General features: G+C 39.8%; 6 protein-coding genes across 10 annotated transcripts; 3 read left to right on the top strand and 3 right to left on the bottom strand.

Moving 5' to 3' along the window:
- The first annotated feature begins 934 nt into the window (after window positions 1-934).
- LOC6572660 (rho guanine nucleotide exchange factor 4) lies at window positions 935-3,112 on the top strand. 3 transcript variants are annotated; one of them, XM_015166556.3, is made up of 6 exons: window positions 935-1,037; window positions 1,133-1,535; window positions 1,603-1,765; window positions 1,824-1,930; window positions 1,992-2,593; window positions 2,663-3,112. In XM_015166556.3, exons 2-6 carry the CDS (start codon window positions 1,297-1,299, stop codon window positions 3,010-3,012), a joined length of 1,461 nt encoding a protein of 486 aa, XP_015022042.1. In that variant the 5' UTR covers window positions 935-1,037; window positions 1,133-1,296; the 3' UTR covers window positions 3,013-3,112. The 3 variants fall into 3 exon arrangements, with proteins under 3 accessions (XP_015022042.1, XP_015022041.1, XP_001998766.1); XM_015166555.3 differs by having other exon boundaries at window positions 1,992-2,564; window positions 2,627-2,714; XM_001998730.4 differs by having other exon boundaries at window positions 1,992-3,112.
- A 352-nt stretch (window positions 3,113-3,464) lies between these two features.
- Window positions 3,465-6,625, top strand: LOC6572661 (GA-binding protein subunit beta-2). Of its 3 annotated transcripts, XM_015166557.3 has the most exons (12): window positions 3,465-3,830; window positions 3,898-4,053; window positions 4,110-4,307; window positions 4,374-4,586; window positions 4,698-4,718; window positions 4,842-4,959; window positions 5,017-5,097; window positions 5,159-5,451; window positions 5,531-5,616; window positions 5,673-5,742; window positions 5,804-6,288; window positions 6,383-6,625. In XM_015166557.3, exons 1-11 carry the CDS (start codon window positions 3,705-3,707, stop codon window positions 6,281-6,283), a joined length of 1,842 nt encoding a protein of 613 aa, XP_015022043.1. In that variant the 5' UTR covers window positions 3,465-3,704; the 3' UTR covers window positions 6,284-6,288; window positions 6,383-6,625. The 3 variants fall into 3 exon arrangements, with proteins under 3 accessions (XP_015022043.1, XP_032589540.1, XP_001998767.1); XM_032733649.2 differs by having other exon boundaries at window positions 5,804-6,625; XM_001998731.4 differs by lacking the exon at window positions 4,698-4,718 and having other exon boundaries at window positions 3,467-3,830; window positions 5,804-6,625.
- A 645-nt stretch (window positions 6,626-7,270) lies between these two features.
- On the bottom strand, window positions 7,271-17,625 carry LOC6572662. The gene is made up of 3 exons (XM_001998732.3): window positions 17,347-17,625; window positions 9,901-12,239; window positions 7,271-9,839 (listed from the first exon to the last, which is right to left on the bottom strand). The coding sequence occupies exons 1-3, from the start codon at window positions 17,378-17,380 to the stop codon at window positions 7,746-7,748; spliced, it is 4,467 nt and encodes a 1,488-aa protein (XP_001998768.2). The 5' UTR covers window positions 17,381-17,625; the 3' UTR covers window positions 7,271-7,745.
- A 697-nt stretch (window positions 17,626-18,322) lies between these two features.
- Window positions 18,323-19,308, bottom strand: LOC6572663 (coiled-coil domain-containing protein 124). Its single transcript, XM_001998733.4, has 2 exons — window positions 18,748-19,308; window positions 18,323-18,679 (listed from the first exon to the last, which is right to left on the bottom strand). The coding sequence occupies exons 1-2, from the start codon at window positions 19,203-19,205 to the stop codon at window positions 18,496-18,498; spliced, it is 642 nt and encodes a 213-aa protein (XP_001998769.1). The 5' UTR covers window positions 19,206-19,308; the 3' UTR covers window positions 18,323-18,495.
- An 81-nt stretch (window positions 19,309-19,389) lies between these two features.
- Window positions 19,390-20,519, top strand: LOC6572664 (pre-mRNA-splicing factor 18). Its single transcript, XM_001998734.4, has one exon. It carries the CDS (start codon window positions 19,481-19,483, stop codon window positions 20,495-20,497), a length of 1,017 nt encoding a protein of 338 aa, XP_001998770.1. The 5' UTR covers window positions 19,390-19,480; the 3' UTR covers window positions 20,498-20,519.
- Window positions 20,513-21,582, bottom strand: LOC6572665 (pyrroline-5-carboxylate reductase 1, mitochondrial). The gene is made up of 2 exons (XM_001998735.4): window positions 20,743-21,582; window positions 20,513-20,681 (listed from the first exon to the last, which is right to left on the bottom strand). Exons 1-2 carry the CDS (start codon window positions 21,519-21,521, stop codon window positions 20,618-20,620), a joined length of 843 nt encoding a protein of 280 aa, XP_001998771.1. The 5' UTR covers window positions 21,522-21,582; the 3' UTR covers window positions 20,513-20,617.
- Between the last annotated feature and the right edge of the window lie 380 nt (window positions 21,583-21,962).

Below are 21,962 nucleotides of genomic sequence, written 5' to 3'. Positions count from 1 at the left end.
TTTAATAAACTCGATCATCAATAAATATAGCTACGGTGATCGCTTGTGAATTATAATTGATTTGAAATGTAGCACAGGTTGGCGAATAAGTGGGAGTCTTCGGATACAACAAATTTTTCCAAATCAGAATTTATTTAAAATGTTTCCGCAAATACTAAAGTGGCCGATATTAGTAAATAATAGCACTAATAAAAATTCTGTCACGCGTTTATAATTTTGCGACCACTGTACTGAATATACAACACATTCAACATCTCTAAATTACATTATAAAATTATTAATAAACATGAAAATACCCAAAATTATAAAAACAAACTTTTTCTTTATTCTGAGTCTATATACATTTTAAGACATGGTGATCAATGGGAATAAAAAAAGATAAGATATCTTCTTGTATTCTTTAGAAATTTTTTCTTGATGACAATTGAAAAATATTTGTGTATAGATCGACAATTTTAATTTCCACTTCTCAGAGTCCATTTAACAGATTTTAACTTTAACATTCACTATAATACACATTTTTAATTAAAATTTTTGAAGGTTTCATAGGAAAGTATTTTGAGACTTTCGTAATTTTATTCGTAGAATATATTTCCCAAGCGTGCTCGGTCTGCGCGTCTGGATTAAAATCATTCAATAAACTGATAATGACTTTAGTTCTCAATTGACAAATTTTGCTTCTTAAAAAAATCAAGGGCATTCCATTTAACTGGACTGTAAAAAAAATATTGCAATAATGTTAAAATTTAAGTTTTCATTCTTAGAAAAAGACAAAGGTATAACTAAACTGTACAAAAAAAATATTTATATTGCAATATTAAAGTTTAAGATATGTTAATTTTCAGCATTAGCTCAACTAATAGCCAATAATGTATGTTTAACTATATCTGTGATATAGTCTAGAATTTATAATTTTCTACATACATCATTTTATTTTATTTTTTTTTTTATCATTTAGCGAAAGATTTATATTTCAAATTTAAACTTTCAGAAATCCATCAAAATTTGGTTTTAAATTGGTCAAATATGTAATATAGGTAAAGAACTCGTCAAGTGTATTCGTAATCACTGAAATCGACGTTAATTGTTCGGTGAGACATTAGTTACTAATGCACATCAACTTGTCCTACAGCAACCAGCTGCAAATGCTTTTGTGCGGAAGCGCTGCAGAGTCTCGTCGCGACTGGTCCGCAATAGCTGCAGCTAGATCTGGGGCTAGAGCAGGACCGGGAACGCATCACAAAATTTTAGAGGGAAAAATAGGGTAGCAAACTATTCGGTGTTTTACATTTGAAGATGTCAGAGGGTCCGGCGGATGATTGTATTCTGGCAGCAACCCAAGCGCCTCTTCTCCTTGGTGAATCGAAGAGCAACAGTGTAAACACCAATGACAGCACAATGGGCAACAGTAGCAACAAAAAACATAGCGCGCAGCCTCAGGATAATGGATTTAGCGCATTACGGCAGGCAGCGATTAGAGAATTGCTGGAAACTGAAATCAATTACGTGAAAGTTTTGTCAGTTATTTGCGATGGGTGAGCAACGAATGAAAACGAGCAATGAAAAATCAAAATAACATCGCATTGCTTGTCCATTACTCAGCTTTTTGCCAGCCATGAGAAGTCATACGAATATCTTCCCAAGAGACAGCATAGACATCATCTTTTCAAATATCACATCCATATACAGGTTTCATCAAGTCTTCTTGGAGGCCCTGCGGAAAGGCGTTGAACAGAATCAAATAGCAAAAGTGTTTCTAAATATGGTGAGTATGTTCTCTAAAATACTGTAATTATGTCAAAAAGTGAATTTTATACAACCAGCATAAAGGATTCCTATGTTATTCCACGTATTGTAATGCCTACACACGAGCTGTAGCAGAGCTTGCATCTTACCGGGACGATAAAGACGCACGAATCCTACTTGAGAGGTAAGTAAATAGACCAATTAATGAAATTTTTATTAATTGTGTTTCATTCATGACTCAAAAGTTGTTGCTTGGGTCAACTACCTCTCTCGGCACATCTGTTGGCGCCCGTCCAGCGCATCTGCCGCTATCCTCTCCATTTGAAGAAGTTAATGATAGACAGCAGCACAAATGAAACGGGAACAGAGAGTGATCAATTGAACTATGAACATGTCGACCTGATCCAGCATAATGTACCTGATACGCACGCAACCATTAACATGGCGCTGCAGAAGATGCGGGTTGTCATAGAAGCTGTAAACGAGGGCAGGCGCCACAGCGAGATCATTGCAGGGTATCAAGCCAGCTTGCAGAACTTTAAAGGACTTCCCCTTCACCTGTTTAGCACGCGTTTTTTTCTTCAAGCCGACGCCAAACGATTAAAGCACAATCTGTGGAACTGCAGATACATCCTGATCATTTTCGATAGACAACTGATCTATTGCAAGCGAGATTTCATTAGGCGCAGGAACTTTGTCTATAAGGGTCGCCTGCTTTTGGACTGTTGCACCATTGTGAACATGCGAGATGGCGCCAAATTCGGTTTGCACACAGTAAAAAATGCAATACGTATCTACTGCAGATCGCGAAATAAATGGTACGACTTTAGTTTTGCGACCACCCTCCGTAAGTATATATTTCTTAATTCGCTCGCCCTAGAGCGACAATTTTGTGGCCTAACGTTGAATGTGTCAGAGATAAAACGGATTGAGTTCAAGGACGAGCAACAGGTCAACGAATATTGTGACCTATTCGAGTGCAATGCGACCCACTTTCCGAACCAATCAACTCATCATGTTGACATACGATCCAAAAGAGCAGAACGGAACGATGATATTCCCAGTACCAGCAGTGGAACTGGAAAGGGTATTTTGGAAAAATCTGTCAAATTGCTCCACCGCCTTCCATTCATCAGATGGTTTCGAAAACCAAGTGATTCCAATTGCGATGCCGCCGTGGCGAATGTGCCACCAAAACAGATTCAACCGACCCGTAATTCAAATATCACGCTTGCCGAAGCAGAGACCGATATTTCTTATGCTTAGTTATCGTTTTATACATTATTATTTATATACAATCAGAGATATTATAGTAACCCAAAATTTGTACACGAAAATGCAATATATATGAACTCCAAACAATTAATATATATTTAAAATGTTTTAGCAAATAGTAATATGTAGCTTCCTTTTCTTATATTGTTTATATTTTGTGCAGCCGCTGTATCCTATTTTTGGATGCATATAAAACATATTATGTACCATAATGATGGAACCCATTTTTCTCATTGACATTGTATTTTATCAACCAAGTATTATTTTAGAATTATAAGTTTAACTACTCCTATTTCCGTTACGTTTCTCTGCTTAAACGTCGTCACATTAATCGGTGCCAATGCAAGTTGCAAGTATTTAAATAGAGTTGATTTTAACATTTATCGATAGCCCAACACTGATATGTAATCCAGTAACAAGTTAGCATAGTGTCGGACGCTATGTTAAGTAAGTGGATGCCAATGTTTAGTAAGAAAACAAGAGCTGAAATTAGAGGACGCTTTAAACATCGATATTCATATCGATATAAGATCAACAAATGGATGATCGTATTCTCTCACTCTCGCGTATATACAGATGATCATTATAAATTATTAGCATTTGTTGTGCCTTACCATAAATATTGACAAATAGTAATGTTATTGGAGCGTCACTTGTGTCACTGAAAGTTCTTGCTTGCTAAAATGCACAGCGTAGCTGGAGCTACGGGGAGTAGCAAAGTTGTGGCCACATTGCGCGCCGATGGCAGTGTGGCAATGGAGGCTCAATCCTTGAACCAGCAGCTATCCAATTTGTTGAATTATGAAATTGTAAGTATTAATGCATGTGTAGAAGTCTCCGAACTATGAAATTAACTTATGTTTGTTGTAATTGTAGCGGACCGAGGGTGAGCTTCTGTTAAAGAAGGGGAACACGCACGGGCCAACAACTGTCGTTGACTTGGGGAAGCAGCTCTTGCAATGTGCGCGAGACAGTGACGTTCCCGGTGTGAAAGCTGCCCTTGCACATGGCGCCCCGTTTGTGTCGGACTGGGTAAGGCAAAAACAATTATAAAATTATTACTATAGCTGCAATCTTCTAATTTTTAGCTGGGCATGTCAGCACTTCATTTTGCTGCGATGAACAATCAACTGGAAATCTGTGAAATTCTCTTGCAAGGCGGGATCAACATGGAGGCGAAGACAAAAGTAGACCGAACTCCACTGCATCTAGCCTGCTATTTTGGACACGAGCGGATTGTAAACCTGCTGCTAACCCTACGGTGTGCTGTAAACGCACGCGATATGGTGAGCACCAGCTTTGGAATTCATAGTCTTTTCCTTCTATTGAACTGAGATTATTATTTTGCAAAGCTTCGCATGACACCCCTGCACTGGGCTGTGGAGAAGAAGCACAAAAGTATTGTTCGCATGCTATTAAAGAGTCATGCAGATGTAACGCTAGTCTCCAAGTTTGGGAAGACCCCCATCGCCCTGGCCGTATTAACAGAACAGGCAGATATCTTAGCGGAGCTCGAAGCGGCGCGCCAATCCCAAGCCAGCCGTAAATTTAACGAAGAGACGGAGGTAAGTGGATTATGGACTCAATTTTAAACTTGAGACTGCTCAGGATTAATTTGAGAATCGAGCAATAATTTATATTTATATTGTCTCATTGTTCCCCACGGCTTACCACAGCAAAGAACACGCAATATTAAAGTACGTTAAGTTTAAATATCTTTGAAACATATATGAATCCAGATATAACTTACATACATAAATATTCTTTAAAAAGTTGAAACTTATTATTATAAGTACAAATGCTTTGACTAATTTTTCTAGAAAGAAACCAGCGAAGCAGTTAATTCTATTATGGATGAGTCTAAGTCAATACGAAGCCTTGACGACGCCGACATGTCGGTTGAGGATAAGATGGATGTTCTAGAGACGTTGCGCGGCCGTAAGTTGTTTTTAATTGTTTGTCATAACTAAATTATTGATTTTCTTGTTTGGATAGATACAAACATGCTGGGAAACTCTGCCTTAAATATGCTCAAGACGCATGGCATTGCAGACATGATGCAGGACAATAAAATAGGTAATATATTGCTGATGTCAAGATAACATAGTTCTTTGAATATATACATTGGCTATTGTAGACGACGAAGCTTCGAAAAAGATGTTAAACACCGCACTTCGAAATGGTCGACAACTGGTGCTCTCTGAGGGCGGACGTATGTTGTTACATGAAACAAACCGCGGCTCTAATGTCAAGCATAGTACAAATGGATCTATAAACAATAGTTTAAGAAACAGCGCAGTCAGTGTGCAGCATCCCAGTATAAATCAAACAACTCTCAATTCTTCCCCACAAAAAATTCGCATGAATGTTATCAAACAGAAGGAGTCATCATCGTCAGCAAGTTCATCAGGTGGTGTTACGAAAAACAAGGTGTGTTCTTCACAGCTTTTGGCTTGTTGCCAATAGAGAATGTTTTGGAATAAATATATATAACTATCTCTTTAAACAGAATATAAGAATAATATCGCTGACTGACTTCAAAAAACTTTGCGATCAACCAAAATCCCTTCAGAAAATACCTGCAACCTTAGCAAGGTAAGTCTGATTACATACGTGCATTGTTTGTATTTATTGATTGATTACATTTCTAGCTCTGGAGTCGTACGCCAACTTGCTGACGGTACCAAATTAGTTAACATGCGACAGATACAAACTCGTCAGGTTTGTTTTAACCTTGTGCCCAGGATGACAAATATGTTTTAACAAGATCTATTCTGTTTAGTTGAAATTACCCTCAGTGCCCAGATCCGTTGATAGTAGTGCTATTGATGATCAGCAGCAAGTGCAGAACGAAGTCATAGTCCCATCGGCAACACACAATCCTGCAACAACGAGCACGATGCGGGGGCAAGTGGGCACTGTGCAGACTATTCAACTGCGCCCTTCTCCAGCAGCCGGAACTGCTGTCGGCGCTACTAACAATGGGATTGCTAATAAATCTTCACCAAATACAACGATGCGCACAAATCCGCGCACTGGAAATGAGTTCAATACTACAAAAGGCCCCAACGTTATGCAGTTGCCAACATCCACAGAAATCTGTCGGCAGGTGCACGAGCTGCGGCGGCACAATGAGGAGCTACGGCGACGTGTTGATGTAATGCAGAAGGAAAAAGAGGATATGCTGCTGCGTATCGAACGATTGGAACAATTGGTTCTGATTCGAGACTCGGACACAGAAATGAAATATGTGGATATTTAGCGAAGGTGTAGTTTATTTACTTTGTAAATATGGATAACATTACGCTAGGAATCATACTTAAGTAAGTTTTAATCTAAGAAATATTTTTTCAATTTTTAGTTTGACTGCCCTAACACATTTTGATAACTTTGACCTACCATATGCTAATAACAACTTAAACTATAAGGAGTATATCGATTGTATGATATATTTAAGAGTCTGTAACAAGTAAAATGTTCAAGTTTAAATGTTACATATATATAAAAATGTTGTACAAGGTGCACGCATTTATTAAATGCGTTATTGATTAACGATTTTATATTATGATAATTTTTACATTTAATAAAGTTGTAATAGAACAAAGTTGTACGAATGCAAAAAAGGCAGAGTAGAGGAAATATCTTTTAGCTTATAAGGTGTTCGACGTCACTTATTTATATCATTATGCTCAACTACGTACTTTTCTAATGCGTAACCTCATACTACTAGGCAATGGTATCGATACTTAATGGCAAAATGATACTTTGTGGGTTTTATCACCATTGTTTATGTTAGCGCTTATTGGGCTCATTTTCGTCGTATATTAAAAGTGGGTCCAGTTTTAGAGGCTGTAACACGTAAATATACACAATTTTTATTTAAAATAATGGTAACACTATTATCGAAAGTTCTTGCGGATAATTTTACAATTACAATCGATGACTCTCTGCTCTTTGAGATGAACAAGCACGAGCTGTGCACTATCGCTTAAAAAATATAACATATTATTTTTAAATAGAGCGCCAAAAATGTTTAAGCAAGCAAACAATAATAATATGTTTAATTATTTTTTGCTACTGGTTTCCCCCTTTTTTGTTTCTTAAAGTGTAAGTGAGAAAAATCCGTGTTCTAGATTTTTATATTATTTTTCAAAACGAATTTAATTTCTTCAAAGACAGAGAACTTCGCTGTTAAAATTAATGATAGTGGAATTATATATTTCCAAAGGCAAATAAAAATATATTCAAATATTTTATTCTCTTCGAATTTATTGAATTTTAAAAGGCAATGACAATCTGTTAAAACCATTAATACCCATAATTACGATGTAATTTCACAATGTCAAAAGTGTTTTGGATTGTTTTGTTAATGTATATTCATATTTTTATTATTATGAATAAATAAAAATATAATAAATATTAATGCGCCTCGGTTTATGTAAGTATTAAAGAGGTTTGTAAGTATGTAGATTGGAATACATGCTTGTAATTCGATAGCGACGATTCGGGAGTCCAATAAGAAATCAATAATATTTCAAATCAGACTCGCAAAAGTCTTAAGTGTAACTTCATTGGTGGCTAGCGTGTAGCATGGTGTGAGCTTACGACTAATAATCAGCTGTAATTACGCAATTTTACAAGATTCGCTCACAAGCTTTATACATTTTTAATAAATAATACAAACTATAATTTTTCTAAACGAAATAAATTATGCGTTAAAACACTTAACTAAATGCTAGACTTCGAGGACCCATCCGGGCTACATTTATTGGCCGAGCTGGTGTGTTTTCTTTCTTGGGAGATTTTCGGGCTCCATCCTCCAGTTCCTCATCGTCGCCGAAAAGCAGAGCAGCGAGACTTGTTTCAAATGTTGATTTCTTATGCTTCGTGGGCTCGCTCTTGATTACGGGTGCGTTTGTTGATGTCGCCACGGGCGCAACGTCACCGTCAACTTTAGCTGTTGGCATTTTCGCTGTTGTTACTGTCGTTGATGATGACGATGATGATGTTGCAGGAGCTGTGCTACTGTCAGAAGACACAGACGAGATGGACGTCACTGTACTTATAATTGAAGGCTTTGTAGTCTGCGATCTAACCAGTGCCAGTGCCATGGGTTTATTATTATCGTTTTCGCTTAGCTCAACATTTTCGTCCTTTGCTTCGCCTTCAGATTTCATGTAGTTAGCTGGGAAAATTGGTTTGAAGCCGCCTTGCAATTGGGGCTGGAAACTATCCAAATCCGAATGCTTTTCAGTCGTAACATCAGTGGAGTTCTCGAGTTCCTTTTCCTTTTTATATGCACTGTGCTCAACATCGGCACGATTGATATTATTTTTTTCGTAAACCTTTTCGCTTGAGGCTGATTGTACAATCTTCCAATTGCTTAGAGAAGGATTGGCCACTTCACTCACTCCGCTGTTGGCGCCACCCAAACTCACGCTTGGATAAAAGGGCGCCATGAAGTTTTTCTCGAAGTTGTGCCCACGCAAGTCAAAGTCGTTGCCCAAAACTTCCTCTGTTTGGGTTTCAGGGCCCATTTCGTTTACACCGTATTTTCCGCTGAAGAGTTTCTGATCCAGTTTCATCGGTCCGTTGCGAATGAACGGGTTTGGCTCAGTCGGTGTATATGCTATCGCGATGGGTGCTTCGGTTCCAGTATTGAAGGAGCTTGTGATGATACGTGGTGCAACTAGGACGCCTGGCACAGGCTGCCTTAGTGGCTGCAGCTCGGTGTATGCGGCGTCTGGCTTTTCTATCGGATATGGAAACTTCTGTTTGTGCAGTGGCTGCAGTTTCGCCTGCTGCTGAAGGGACTGGGGCTTCTTGTTCTTCAGAATGGGCTCTTGCGGCTGTTCACGAACTACGGAAAAGGGCGTATTCTGGTATTCCACGGTGCCAGCAGCTGACGAATCTTGATGCAACATCGTATCCCTTTTTTCATTCGCACTTGCTTCACTTTCAAATTTGAACTTCTGCTCGATTGCCGTGGTCGCCAATGTTTCTTGGGGATTGTTCTCGGCTGTCACTTGAATTTCACCGGCTCCAGTATCTTCACCATTTAGCGGTTTCTTCTGCGACTGCAGCATTTGCAATGTCACAACTGCCTCTAGCTTGGATTCATTCGTATTTTGGATATCCTTGCTCGGTGCCTGTGGTGGGTCATTGATAACCAGATCTTCCTCTTCATAATCCAGATCGCCAGGATTCATCTTCAAGGGCTGTGGGGTAATTGGGGCGTGCCGCTCAACTGGATAATAATTATCGATCGCTCGCAATGGACCGGTGGGTCGACGTGCGTACATGCGATCCCGCAACTGTGGCACTCTGTGGCCACCACTGGGTGGCAATCGATAGACTCGTCTGTTAACAGCCCCCGGAGCATGTGGATTACCAACGTGCTGGTCATATTCCGAAATGCGGTTCATGGGATAACGACTTTGCAATTGTGGCTGATGCATCGGCTGACGCCGATTAGAAAACTGTGGCTGAGTCGATGGATTGTAGGGCATCTTCATTCCGTGCGTAGGCAGACGAAGATTTCCGGGCTCATGTTTCATATGTGAAGGATGACCACTGGAGATCTTTGCATTGGGTCGGAACTGTGGCAGAATGTTTGGCAGGTTTCCGTTGGGACGTGGACCCGTGGGATGCTGAGGCTTGCGGTCGAACTCCTTGTAGAACGGCGACGTAGGTGGATCGCTTGGACGGATTCCTGCATTCAAATGGCCCTGAGAATTATGCAATGCTTCGTAGCGAGGCGGCGGCACCATCTCCTGCGATGGCTGTTCAGTCTTGCTCGGCTGCTGTGTTGGGAATTTCTGCAAAAGAGATTAAATTGATCTAAGTATATACCTGTTCGTAATTATAATTTCAATTTACCAGTTGCTGTTCGTGCTGATTGATGTTGACGACTTCGTGCTGTTGGATTTGAACATTAGAATCAGCCGCTTTCTCATCGCTGATCTTTGGAAACACCACGGGATTAGCATGCTGCAGCTGCTGCAGACTGACCGGCTGTGCATGTCCATTGATATGTGGTGAGCTGGGTGGACCGGGAGCTGCGACAGAAGAGGGCATCTCAAGCGAATCCTCGTGATTGGATGGGAATCGAATATTGGTAGACACCAAAAGGTCCTTAGTATCTTGGCTATTGGACATGGCTTGAGATTGCGATGACGTTGGCATCGTTGGCTGCTGCTGTTGCTGTTGGTGACTGTTTGAGTTGGCCAAGACCGTGGATAGAGCAGCCTCAGGCATTTTAGTTGCTTGTTTCTTTGCTGGTGGCGAACCTATCAGGGGCAGCTGCTGATATGGAGAGGGTGCCTCTGGTGGCGACTCTTGATAGCTGCCAGGCGCACCTCCGGCTCCAGCTGGAGCAGTCTCAGGAGCAGCTGGCGCAGCGTTAGCATTCGATTGATATTGAGGGTTTGGATGATAGCTTGGTCGTTGCTGATATGGTGGAGTTGGTTGCTGTGGCGATGGGAATTGGTGTTGTTGTTGGGGAGGCTGTGGCCGGTTCACATTGGATATGTCCTCATTGATGACCTGGCCGTATTGCACACTGCCCGTTTCCTTCGAGAAGAGCTCCTCGTTTTGCACATTGCCAAAGTTACTCGGATGACTGACTTGCTGCTGACTTCCTAGCACAAAGGATGCAGATTGCTGTCCCGGCGAGATCACCACGTTGTTGATCTGGCCCGGCATTGGGCGGTACTGCATAACGTTTGGCTGCTGCACCTGGTACGAAACATACTGGTTGGCATAGCCTTCCGGATTGCCAGAGATTACCTTCTGATCGTTACCGAATTGAGGACCTGAGTGCATTTCCTGCTTAACATTCTGGTTCTGAAGCACTGTTGGACGTGGCTGCAGCTGCTGCTGCTGCGGGGAGTGCATGGAAAATGGCGAAGGCTGAGAGGGTGCAATCGGCTCAATCAGATTGCCCTGGGAGTCAAAGCCCTGATTCTGCTGATAATTGTTGGCAACTGCTGTCTCCTCCTCAGCTAGATTGTTGAAGATATCGCTGAGGGTCATTGGTGGCTTGGGCGATTGCTGCGCCGCCTGCTCTTGCTCGAGCTTCGTGTTTTTCTGGCCCAGCGTATGGTAGACGTCCGCAGGGTCCAGATTCGGGATTTTGGTGCTATCGGTAATTTGAACTTGAGAGCGTGGTGTTGTAGACGCTGCACCACCAAGTGGTCTCATACTAGGGGTTGAATACATTTTCGTGACAGTCGTTGGTTCCGTTGGAAAGATGTCTGCCTGCGGCGTTTGATGATGGGTAGTGAAGGTCACTTCGATGCTACTTTTTGTGGGCTTGGTTTGCTGCTTTGGCAGTTGTTGCTCGGTTATCTTGGCAGTGGTGCTCGGGACGCTTGGGGTGCTGCTGGTTGTACTGTAAATATTCGGCTTCTTCGAGGGTATAAACTTCTTCCGGGTGGTACTGAAGCGTAGAGGTTGACTCGTTGTCGATACGGATACGGGAACCGGACGACGAGTTGTGGTTGTTCGTCTTGTTGTAGTAGTTGTTGTTGGTGCTGTTGTTGTTATTGTTGTGGGTGGGCGAGTAGTCGTAGCCAGCGTGGAGGATACTGTGACCTTAGTTGGACGACTCGATGGGGTGGCTACTGTTGGGGTAGTACCCGTAGGTGTGACGGCCGTCAACTTGGTTGTCGATACAGTGTAATAGTTTTCGCTATGGTACTTGGGCGGCACGGGTGTGACTGGCGCTGCCACCATAGTCGGCTTCTTGTTCGTAATGTAGTTCTTATTGCTGCCTTGGTACTTTAAGTTGGCATACGAGCTGGAGACCAGCGGGTAGACAAACTTCGATGACGAGTACTTCACTGGCAGATTGAGGAAGTCGTGAATGTTCGGAGTCGAGATGCCGTTAAACACAATTTTCTCTTTCGAGTTAAGCACTTCGTTCACCTCTGGCTCAATACCAGCTGGTTTCTTCGCACTGAAGTCCAATTGACCCGAAATCGGATCTTGACGTGCGTAGTAGGGTTTGCCGTCGTTAAAGATCTGATTCGGCAGAACATAGCTGCTTGAGATAACATCTTCCTCGGCCGATGCATCACCGTTGCGTGCCTCCACGGGCAGCAGGGCGGAAGATATGTGTTCAGATCCATTAGCCGAGCCATGCCTCACGTTGCACAACAGCACGAGCAGCCCTGCGACGAACCATCTAACTCTCATATTGTGGCTGTTTATGGGAACTGCAATAGACAATGATAATGATAATGATAATGATAATGATAATGATAATGATAATGATAATGATAATGATAATGATAATGATAATGATAATGATAATGAAATGCAATGCAGTAATAAGAGAAGTCGTTGGTTAAATAACTCATTCGCATACTTTTCCTATTATATTTCTAGCAGCAATGGACCTGTTTCAAACTAGAATAAACAGAAACTCTCGCTTGGCCAAACAGTTGCTGATGATGCCACCCCTTATGTTACAGTCTTCCATTCAACTGGAGCTCACCAAATTTGGTAATGGCACTTCCAATCTTGCGGAGCGACTGTCATGCTTGCTTTTTATGAAAACAAAAACAATCGGCAAATAAAAGAAAAAGTGAAAATTTCTCAAATAGACGCTGTTTAGCTAGTTTATACACGTTATTATACTCTGCACCCATATCAGCGGCAGGGAAGGGTATGCTCAAATTGCGCAGATGGTACACTAATGTCATGTATGTAAGTCTTTCAATACCGGCGGTTTCTCTACGGTGTGCTTTAAAAGTAGGAAAGCCGTTTTCAATATTATTACTCCACGTTATTCTCATGACTTTAAGTCAGAGCTGGAGGCCAACATGCTTTGATTAACAACTTGATCAACGTAAAGCATATTCTGATTTTTATTTTCTTTCTCCGAAGACCGCTTTCTTCTCACATTATTATTTAAATGATGTGCATAGATGAATGTGTTTCTCTTCGGTTTAACTAAACGACAAGAAATAATCACAGAAACATTCATATTTTGCATTATAAATCATTTTGTTCATATAATATTATTGTTAATCAATTTGACGTATTTCGAATGTTGTGAAAAAATCATTTTCTGATTTATTTAGAAATATATATATTACATATGTACATGTATTATATTTGAATATATATTATGAGTTTTCTCTCGTTTTTGTTATCAGCCAACCAAATTATAAAAGTTCAATTCCTCATTCGCTACGCAGTAGTCACTCTGTGGCTGTGGCAATTGCTCGAGATTTACTCTCAAACAATTGTGGCAAAACAATTGGCAATGCCAACGCATTACCACAACCGCTCTGCATGTCCATTAAGCAGCGACGAGTTTTATTGCTGCTTTCAGTGAGTGCAAGTGGTGCGTGGAGATACCAATCAACTTTCATTTAAATTGTCAAACGAATAGTCAATTATTCTCAAAGACCATGTCTTCGAGTAATTGCGTTTTACACAGCTAGTTTTACAATCAACATTGAGATGCCTAAGCAGAAGGTATTTGCATTGCTATGTGTATGGCTTCATATCGCTGATCAGAACACTTGTTAACTAGGTAAATGGGTCATATTTTAGGTAAACTTGTTTACGCACCATCGATAACTACATCGACGACAACCGTCTGACAGTTGATTCTATCAGCATGCTAAAAAATAACTGGAAATTTTTAGATAATAAGCAATAGTCAACTAAGAAATACCCTATGAATAAATGTATACAAAACTAATGCTGCTACACACTGATCTAGCAATATTCGCATTCAAATGCTGTTCTTAAACTCATTTGATATTTTTCATAACATAGCTTGTGCTGCTCCTGCATACCCTTTTGCACATTTTAGAAGCTACAGGATATATTGATTTCAATGGGGCACGAATTGAAGCCAATGTATTCAATTCATTTTATTTAAAAACACGAAAAACCTGTCAATAAAGCATTCCTCGCTCGCCGGCCAACAACTAGCTTTAGGGTAGCAAACGAAAGACTTAAGACACGAACGTTTAACTCATTGATGTACTGCAGTAGTAAATGTGTTTGATTATGCTATATTGTCACTAAGAAATGAAATTTTCATTCCTTCCGATTCAACTTCACCTGCCAACACTTTGGACAGCCAATTTGGTTTTGGTTTTGTTTTTTATAATAATATATGCATTTGGGTCACTGTGCTAATTGTTTAAAATTATTATTCAATATGAACCACCGGCCAAATCAAATTTTACGGCTAGCCAGCCATAGCTATAGCCATAGCCGTTGCAGGGGAAAACGTGTAGAAAGTGCTAATTTAATTAAATTTAAATATTGAAATGAATTATGGCATGCCTTGGCATTGCTCGCTCTCTACGGCTGCTCATGGAGGCATATGGTCAAAAGTTCGCTGAACTCTCTGAATAATTGACCCACTTTTCGTAATTTAGTATTGCCGAAAATATGTTTTTTTTTTTTAATATTAGATTAGATCGATGCCTTTGAAATGCATTTAGAGCTGCTTAGGCAGCAATGATGCTTTCTGTGTTTCCCACGCACCCAGACGAATGTGCCAGACAACGAAGCCTAATTTTTTATAAAGTACATCGTATAATGAGGATAATGAGTGCTTGAATATAATATTGCCGCTTCAAAATATGAAACACAAAACATAATAACGAAAATGTCGAGTCTTAAATGATTGTTGAGCAACAAAGAAAACAGAGCTTACAAGCAAATGAAGGCGCTTCGCAAGCCTCAACTTTAAACTGGCACTGGTATGTTGATTCATCAGGCGGGGCCGCGGCTACCGCTTTTCTACATTTCTTTCAACGAACGGCATTGGCTGCAGCTGCAACTTTCACTTTTGACAGTCAAAAATTTCTCGCTCAACTTCTGACGCCGCGCACACGCGCAGACGGCTTTATGCTCAACTTTAACCACAAATTTAACAAAAAAAAAAAAAAAAAAAAAAAAAAAGCTAACAAATTTTTATATAGAGAAGCTAAAACTAAGTGGCAAGAGCCATAAGACAGAGCCAAAGCCAATGCGAGAGCCAGAGTCAGAGCGGAAAGACCCGTAAAAATGTAATGAAAATCAGTGAAACTTATTTTGTTCTTCTGTACAACGGTCTCTTATCGGCAGCACATTTACTTTATATTAATTTACGCTACCTGGCTAAATCCCAACCAAAACAAACCCCATGTAGCCAGCCGTGCAGCGTCTAACCATTAAAAAGTTGACCTCGTTAAAGACCAAGTACCGACGGCCTGCCGCGGTGACTTCTTCGCATTCGAGAATGGAATGTGGACAGTCAGCTGGGCCTGGCCTGGTCTGGTCTCAGTGTTTGCCCATTGTTTACCTGGTAAACATTCGAATTCCAGTCGAATGGCAAACCGGCTATTGGCAATACACTTTTCATACTAAATTATTTGAATATTGATGCTGGTATAATTATTATTAAATTTGATAAACTGATTCCACTGGTAAGAGAAAAAAACAAATAGTTTTCGATGATGACTCAACTCCACGAATCTCATTAAATTAACCAAAGTCCGTATCGTTTGTGAAGCATTCGTCATTTTCTTTGCGAAATGAGCAGATCGCATGAAAACAGAAAGCAAAATAATACAATGCCAAAATTTTCACTTTTTAAGGTGCGTAATCGGCTTCGGTCACTCAAATTTACATACATACATCCAAAACATACTCATACATGATGTTTACAAATATACATATGTATATATGGGTGTTTATGAGTATGTATGCATATATGATTGTTTATGGTTTGTCGTTGTGGTAGCTCAACAGCAGGTTTCAGTTCGTTGACTGGAATTTTATAAATTTGCTGACTTGGGTAACTGCTACAATCAAGAGCTTAAGATCTTACTATCCAAAACCAGCAAGAAATCAAAATTCGAATCTTGTGAGTCTGAGACAGAAATGCACCGCATTCGACTGCAAATAATGTTGCGCAAAAGATGACAGACTTTAACGCATATAAAGTTATGTTTTTATTCATAAATTGGTAAAAATAAAAAACACGAAGAAATTCAAAAGAAATGGTGAAATTGTCGTTAGCTTGCGTAAAAGCATTGAAGTTCGTGTTGGTGTTCACAAATGGCTAGTCACAAAGAAATTATACATTGGGAGTAAGTAAGTGGTCAATCAAAGCTGTCACATTAAATGCTTCGATATCGAGGGAAAGAGTCTAATTGCTAAAACACTAGACAAATGCTAAATATATATGTAAAAAGTAATATGAATGCCCTAGTCAAGGTTTGCTCAGACTCTCTCTCTCTCTCTCACACACACACACACACTCACTGTCTATCTATCTCTCCCTGTAATTACTATAAACATAAACCAAATATAGATGATTTTCATAGCCCATTTAGTCTTAGTCTTTCCTTCCTATTTCCCCAGATCTCAACGAAGACCCAACTGAATATTGCTAAATACTTTATGGTCGCTTAACTTTATAGCACAAGAGTGAAAAACCTAAGTTGCCTCATAGAGAGCAGCGGCATTGATATAAATGCATCGATGCACCGGTCTCTGTGAAGTCATGCCTTACCTCAATCGCAGTTCGGCTGGCCACCCTGTGATCTAATAACCCACTTTGTTTACTTTTAGAATACTAAACTCTGCCTAGTTCTCTCTGCACAATCTGTGTAATATCTTTCGCGTGTAAAATTATGCATCCACATCAGTTTTTGTTGTATAACCGAAGAAATACAAATCACGCAATGATTAGTGAGTTTGTGCACATTATTTAGGGAAACGCTAGATCGAATACAAATCTGTGTTTATGTATATTTATGTAATTTTAGAAATCGTTACATATTTCTACATAGTGTTTATATGTCCATTAGGGCAGTGCAGCATGAATAGTTGAGGAAAAAAGCAAATGGAGAGACATACATATGTATTAGGGTCAAGCAACAATTGCAACAAAAAAGAAGTAAATAATAAGAGCTCTAGATTAAAGAGTTCCACTTTAGCTATAGACAACAACAAGAATGAACAATTTAATGGGCACAGAATGTAACGAAAAACTAATGACAGAAGATTTTAGAATGGGCCGCGCAGTAAGCTTGAAGTGAGATTTGAGTAATTTGCGTTTAATTTTGGCATTCTTACAGAAAATGCGTTTTGGGAGTGGTATACGGAATACTAATTAGATAAAACTGTAAAGACTTTTTTCATACGTGACCAATATTATTGGAAATGGGCAATTTCACTCAACGTTTTTAGTTTCGTTTTCAAATTTCATAAATAGCTGTAATCAATCCTTTCATAAATCGAATTAAGTCCTCTCGCGGTACGAACGCTTAAATACACTGCAGAGCGAGAGGGCACAATTACCGTTTGCGATTTCCGATGGCGATGGCGATGGCATACAAAATTCAATTTATTTTTCCTACCACGTCTTTCTTTCGTTCGTATCGACCGCCTGACAGTTTATTTACTTCTTTTTTTTTTAGTTGAACCCGACACACTCGTACGCCGAGCAAATTTCAATATCGTATTGATTTCAAGTTTTCATTTCTCTTGCACGTACATATAAACTGTCTCTGGGTTGAACGACGCGTCTGCTACTGTTAACGGTCTCGCACTGAATGAAGAATGAAGCAGCGATGCGTCTAAAGAAATTTTATTAAAAAAGAAAGCACAGACAAATGAATGGCTCAATGAGCTATGCGCCAGCAGCTCAGCTAACAGAAAGCTGTTACGACTGTTGCTCTTTCTGTTAACGTAACAGATGGACCTTAGGCATGGGCAGCAGCAGTCAACAGCGAAGGAGTCAATTTTAGCTATGTATTTTCAAATTTAAAATAGAAAGTCTACATAAAATGCGTGTAAAATTAAGTTATAGCAAAATTGTAAATAGCAATATTTATAAAAAGAAAGCGTATGTGTTACTCTATATGTGATGAAACACCCAAATTTTTTATATCCTTTAATTATGTATGCCTATAAGTGAAAGCGGAAATTTAATAATACAATTATATCTTATTCAAAGCCATTTAAAGATACATAACCGGAACTAGATCAGAGTAAAAAAACGAGGTAACAAAACATTAACAATTTAATGGAGGAAAGAAAAGCAATCGTCAATTATGTCTACACCTAAATGAAGGTAATGCAAACATAGGTATCATCAAATCTTTTTTTAATTTTGGTCGTTTTGTTGCACAACAGACCTGTAGGTTACTCGGAAATAAACGATTGCGTAGTTATGATTTCTGCAATGGAATAGTTGTTTACATGTTAAGTTTGAAAATTAAAATAAAAAATGTTGTGTCTGAATAATAAATAAAGCTCGTTCATTTATTCTTCATTCTAATAATATAAATTTTAATTTAAAATTCTAAAATTATAATCACAAACTAAATAATAATTTTACAGCTTTCATTTGATTACTTCAATTGATGGGATCTTTCTGCTTGGCAATTCGACAATTGAACAACGTAGTGCGGTAAATTCATAAATTAAGAAACGGGCTGCGCGATTTTAAGAGGCCTGATTGAATGGATTGTCCGGCGATTTGTTCCACTCCTTCATCAAAATTTGCTTCCATTGAGACATACGCAATGAAGGGTTATCAGCCTTGATGCGAGGCATATTAGCGGCTTCGAATGTCTTATAAGCTGCTCGCATTCGCTTCTCTGGATGTTTGTCTTCCTCGTCTTTGACACTAAAATTAAGGATAATTGACATTCAATATTTTAACGAATATTATAATTATTTACTATATACATTTACCTTAGCACTGCCAATGCCTCGTCAACATTTGTGGCTATGTCGGTATCAGCCAGAGATCTGTTTAAATTCTCCTCAATAATGTGGTGTTGAACTACCACACGAGCCGCTGCGGGTTTGTTAGCTTCATTGATTGCATCCATTACTCGTTGTTTTTTCTCCATCTCGCTTAATATTTGTTGACGATTTATTTTTGCCAATGGCTGTTTACCGTGCGTTTTAATTGAGCTAAGCTCCTGATCCAACAGGGCTTTTGATTCTGCTTTACGACGTGCAGCTTCAGCCCGTTTCCTCTCTTCTTCTTCACGTCGTTGTTGCTTTTTAGCCAGATTTTTGTCATCGTCTTGCCACAGACGATCTTCTGCTTCCTTGGCCTTGCGTTCGTTGGCAGCTTTCTTGGTAGCATCCTTACGCTCACGCGCCTCTACGGCTTTTGAATTCATTCCCATTTTCTTTGGCATCTTGTATGTATATTATTGATGCAAAATAATAGTATTATCGCAGAAAACTGCGTATTCTCGAATCAAATGTCTTTCTAAACTTTGTCACAATTTTGATATCATATGGTAGCCAGGGATGCATCACTTATTATTTTCAGTATATTTTAAATGCTAGCCTTATCCTATGGTCACTCTAATACTTGCATACTAGATCTCTCATCTATGTCGGGCACATTGAGTGCTGAAATTTTTTTGGCTATTGTTTATAGAAATCGTTTGATGTAAATAAATACACAATGGACATATTAAAAGCAGAAATAGCTCGAAAACGCAAGTTATTAGAAGAAAAACAGTTAGTGGACGACAAAAAGAAGTTTTTTCGTCGGGGCGACCTAAGTGCTAAAGACACCGAGGAAGTACTACAAAAAGTGGGATACAAGAAACAGGAGCAAATTGCAGAGCCCAGAACCGAGGGTGCATATAGTTTTGTAGCTGATGGCCAGAATATTTTACCCCGAATAGAAGTTATACGCCGACTGCGGGAGCGTGGAGAGCCTATCTTATTGTTCGGCGAGACGGAGCCAGAGGCGTTCGATAGGCTGAGAATTTGCGAAATCTCACAGCCTGAAGCTAACCGTGGCTTCCGCAACGATTTTCAAGAAGCTATGGAGCAAGTGGATGCAGCATATCTTCAGGAAATGTTTGCAAACACACCTACAACCAAGGAGGATAAGAAGTCGGACTTTGCAGAGTTGGATGAATCCATAACCTGGGAGAGTATACAGACGATGGCTCTAAAAATGGGCAAAAACAAAGACTATGACATGGACGTCATCATAACGCTCTTAACCTTTCTTCTAAAACTGTGGAATGCACAGATCGCCAACTACACAAAGCACGAGAAAATGTCAACGAAGGTCAAAATGACTCGCGTAATTTACACGCAGACTAAAGAGTATGTAAAGCCGTTGTTTCGCAAGCTAAAGCATCACACCTTGCCTGAGGACATCCTCGACAGCTTGCGCGACATCTGCAAGCATTTACTCAACCGAAATTACATATCGGCAAGCGATGCATACTTGGAAATGGCTATTGGCAATGCCCCATGGCCTATTGGTGTCACCATGGTGGGTATCCACGCCCGAACGGGTCGTGAGAAGATTTTCTCAAAAAACGTCGCCCATGTTATGAACGACGAAACGCAACGTAAATATATTCAGGGCCTAAAGCGATTGATGACAAAATGCCAGGAATACTTCCCAACCGATCCCTCGAAATGTGTAGAGTATGTAAGCAAAAAGGATCGTGAATAAATAAATGCTTATATGTTGATTATATCACCGACTTTAATATATTTACATAGAACTATTTGTCCTATATATATGCCTAGAGAGCTATAACAGAGAAGGAACAAACATTCTAAACTGGGCATTTTACTTTTTTCCCAACTCCGCTGACCGCAACGATGCCTTTTCCACAGCATTAATAATTGTGGCTCTGAAAAGTGAAAAGCCATTCTATAATGTTTTTTTCAATACCCTCTACAGGGTTTGCTTACCTTAGATTGCCCTTTTCGAGTTCGTGCACACCCACAATAGTTGAACCGCCAGGTGAGCAGACCTCGTCGCGCAGAACGGCTGGATGCTTTCCAGTCAGCAGCACCGTCTTGGCAGCGCCTAGTAATGTCTGGGCGGCGAATTGTAATGCCATCTGGCGCGGAACTCCTTGCTTTACTCCACCATCCGCAAAAGCCTCAATAATGGTATAAACAAATGCTGGTCCGCAGCCTGTGACCCCTGTAACGGCATCGATCATCGTCTCTGGCACTTGCTGAGCGAGACCCAACGAATTAAGCATCAAGTGGACCTTTTCTAGATCTTGGTGAGAGCAGTGTGGGTTGCCTGCATACACAGTGCATCCCTCTCCCACTTGCATCGATGTGTTAGGCATTGTTCGTATAATCTTTAGTGCCGAAGTTTCAATAAATGCGAATTTCTCCTCGAGGGCGTTTAATGTTGTGCCCGCTAGAACAGAGACCAACAATTTACTAGCGTCCTTTGCCGATGGAACGTATTTGTATTTGAGTTGCGCTGCACAAGGGGCTAGCATGTGAGGCTTAACACAAATGAAAATAATATCTGTGTGCTCCATGACATCGTAGTTCTCATCAGTTGTCACTGCGCCCAAATCACGCCAGCGGGACAGATTTTCAAGATGCGGCCCCGACACCATAACTTGGCTGGCCTTAACAATTCCTCCAGCAATCAGGCCGGAACCAATGGCAAAGGCCATATTTCCGCCTCCAATAAATCCAATACGCTCATCCAACTTTGCCATATCGCCGGTTAACAGAAACGAAAATAGTTAACTTATCGATTGCGAAAATTGTTTAATTGTGTGACCAAACAGCACAAAGAGAAAAAAGTTGCATAGTTTAGTACTTTCATACTATATCCCAAGCATACTGTATTTGCATAATACCAGCCTTAAATAACGATTTTTCAAATACTTAAAGCCGCAGTGATAAGAAAACCAGATATTGACATCCTATTGAATACCAGAATTAAAATATTAATTTGTTTAAAACAAATCAAAAAAAGAGTTTCGAATTTCTAAATTAATATATATAGTAATCATAATAACATGATGAATGTTTATGGCCGTATGTTCATCCTCTAGAGAACCAAACAATTTTCGTTCAGTTTAATTTCAAATCAAATTGTTAGGTAAATAAAAAACAGGTTGACAGCTTTGCTTAAGCAACAATTTTTGTTGTAA

Source organism: Drosophila mojavensis, unplaced genomic scaffold, assembly GCF_018153725.1.
Source record: "Drosophila mojavensis isolate 15081-1352.22 unplaced genomic scaffold, ASM1815372v1 contig_16, whole genome shotgun sequence".
NCBI lineage: Eukaryota > Metazoa > Arthropoda > Insecta > Diptera > Drosophilidae > Drosophila > Drosophila mojavensis.
This window is presented reverse-complemented; position numbering and strand designations above follow the sequence as displayed.

Excerpts from the sequence above, each read along its gene's own strand:
- LOC6572660 (XM_001998730.4), top strand. The coding sequence starts at position 1,297 with ATGTCAGAGGGTCCGGCGGATGATTGTATTCTGGCAGCAACCCAAGCG. Across the intron at positions 1,536-1,602 it reads TTGTCAGTTATTTGCGATGG|CTTTTTGCCAGCCATGAGAA; the intron begins GTGAGCAACGAA and ends TCCATTACTCAG. Across the intron at positions 1,931-1,991 it reads GCACGAATCCTACTTGAGAG|TTGTTGCTTGGGTCAACTAC; the intron begins GTAAGTAAATAG and ends ATGACTCAAAAG.
- LOC6572661 (XM_015166557.3), top strand. The coding sequence starts at position 3,705 with ATGCACAGCGTAGCTGGAGCTACGGGGAGTAGCAAAGTTGTGGCCACA. Across the intron at positions 4,308-4,373 it reads CTGTAAACGCACGCGATATG|CTTCGCATGACACCCCTGCA; the intron begins GTGAGCACCAGC and ends TATTTTGCAAAG. Across the intron at positions 5,452-5,530 it reads GTGGTGTTACGAAAAACAAG|AATATAAGAATAATATCGCT; the intron begins GTGTGTTCTTCA and ends CTCTTTAAACAG.
- LOC6572662 (XM_001998732.3), bottom strand. The coding sequence starts at position 17,380 with ATGCCATCGCCATCGCCATCGGAAATCGCAAACG. Across the intron at positions 12,240-17,346 it reads GCCATCGGAAATCGCAAACG|TTCCCATAAACAGCCACAAT; the intron begins GTAATTGTGCCC and ends TGTCTATTGCAG. Across the intron at positions 9,840-9,900 it reads ATCAGCACGAACAGCAACTG|AAATTCCCAACACAGCAGCC; the intron begins GTAAATTGAAAT and ends TCTCTTTTGCAG.
- LOC6572663 (XM_001998733.4), bottom strand. The coding sequence starts at position 19,205 with ATGCCAAAGAAAATGGGAATGAATTCAAAAGCCGTAGAGGCGCGTGAG. Across the intron at positions 18,680-18,747 it reads GAGGCATTGGCAGTGCTAAG|TGTCAAAGACGAGGAAGACA; the intron begins GTAAATGTATAT and ends CCTTAATTTTAG.
- LOC6572664 (XM_001998734.4), top strand. The coding sequence starts at position 19,481 with ATGGACATATTAAAAGCAGAAATAGCTCGAAAACGCAAGTTATTAGAA.
- LOC6572665 (XM_001998735.4), bottom strand. The coding sequence starts at position 21,521 with ATGGCAAAGTTGGATGAGCGTATTGGATTTATTGGAGGCGGAAATATG. Across the intron at positions 20,682-20,742 it reads CTCGAAAAGGGCAATCTAAG|AGCCACAATTATTAATGCTG; the intron begins GTAAGCAAACCC and ends TTCACTTTTCAG.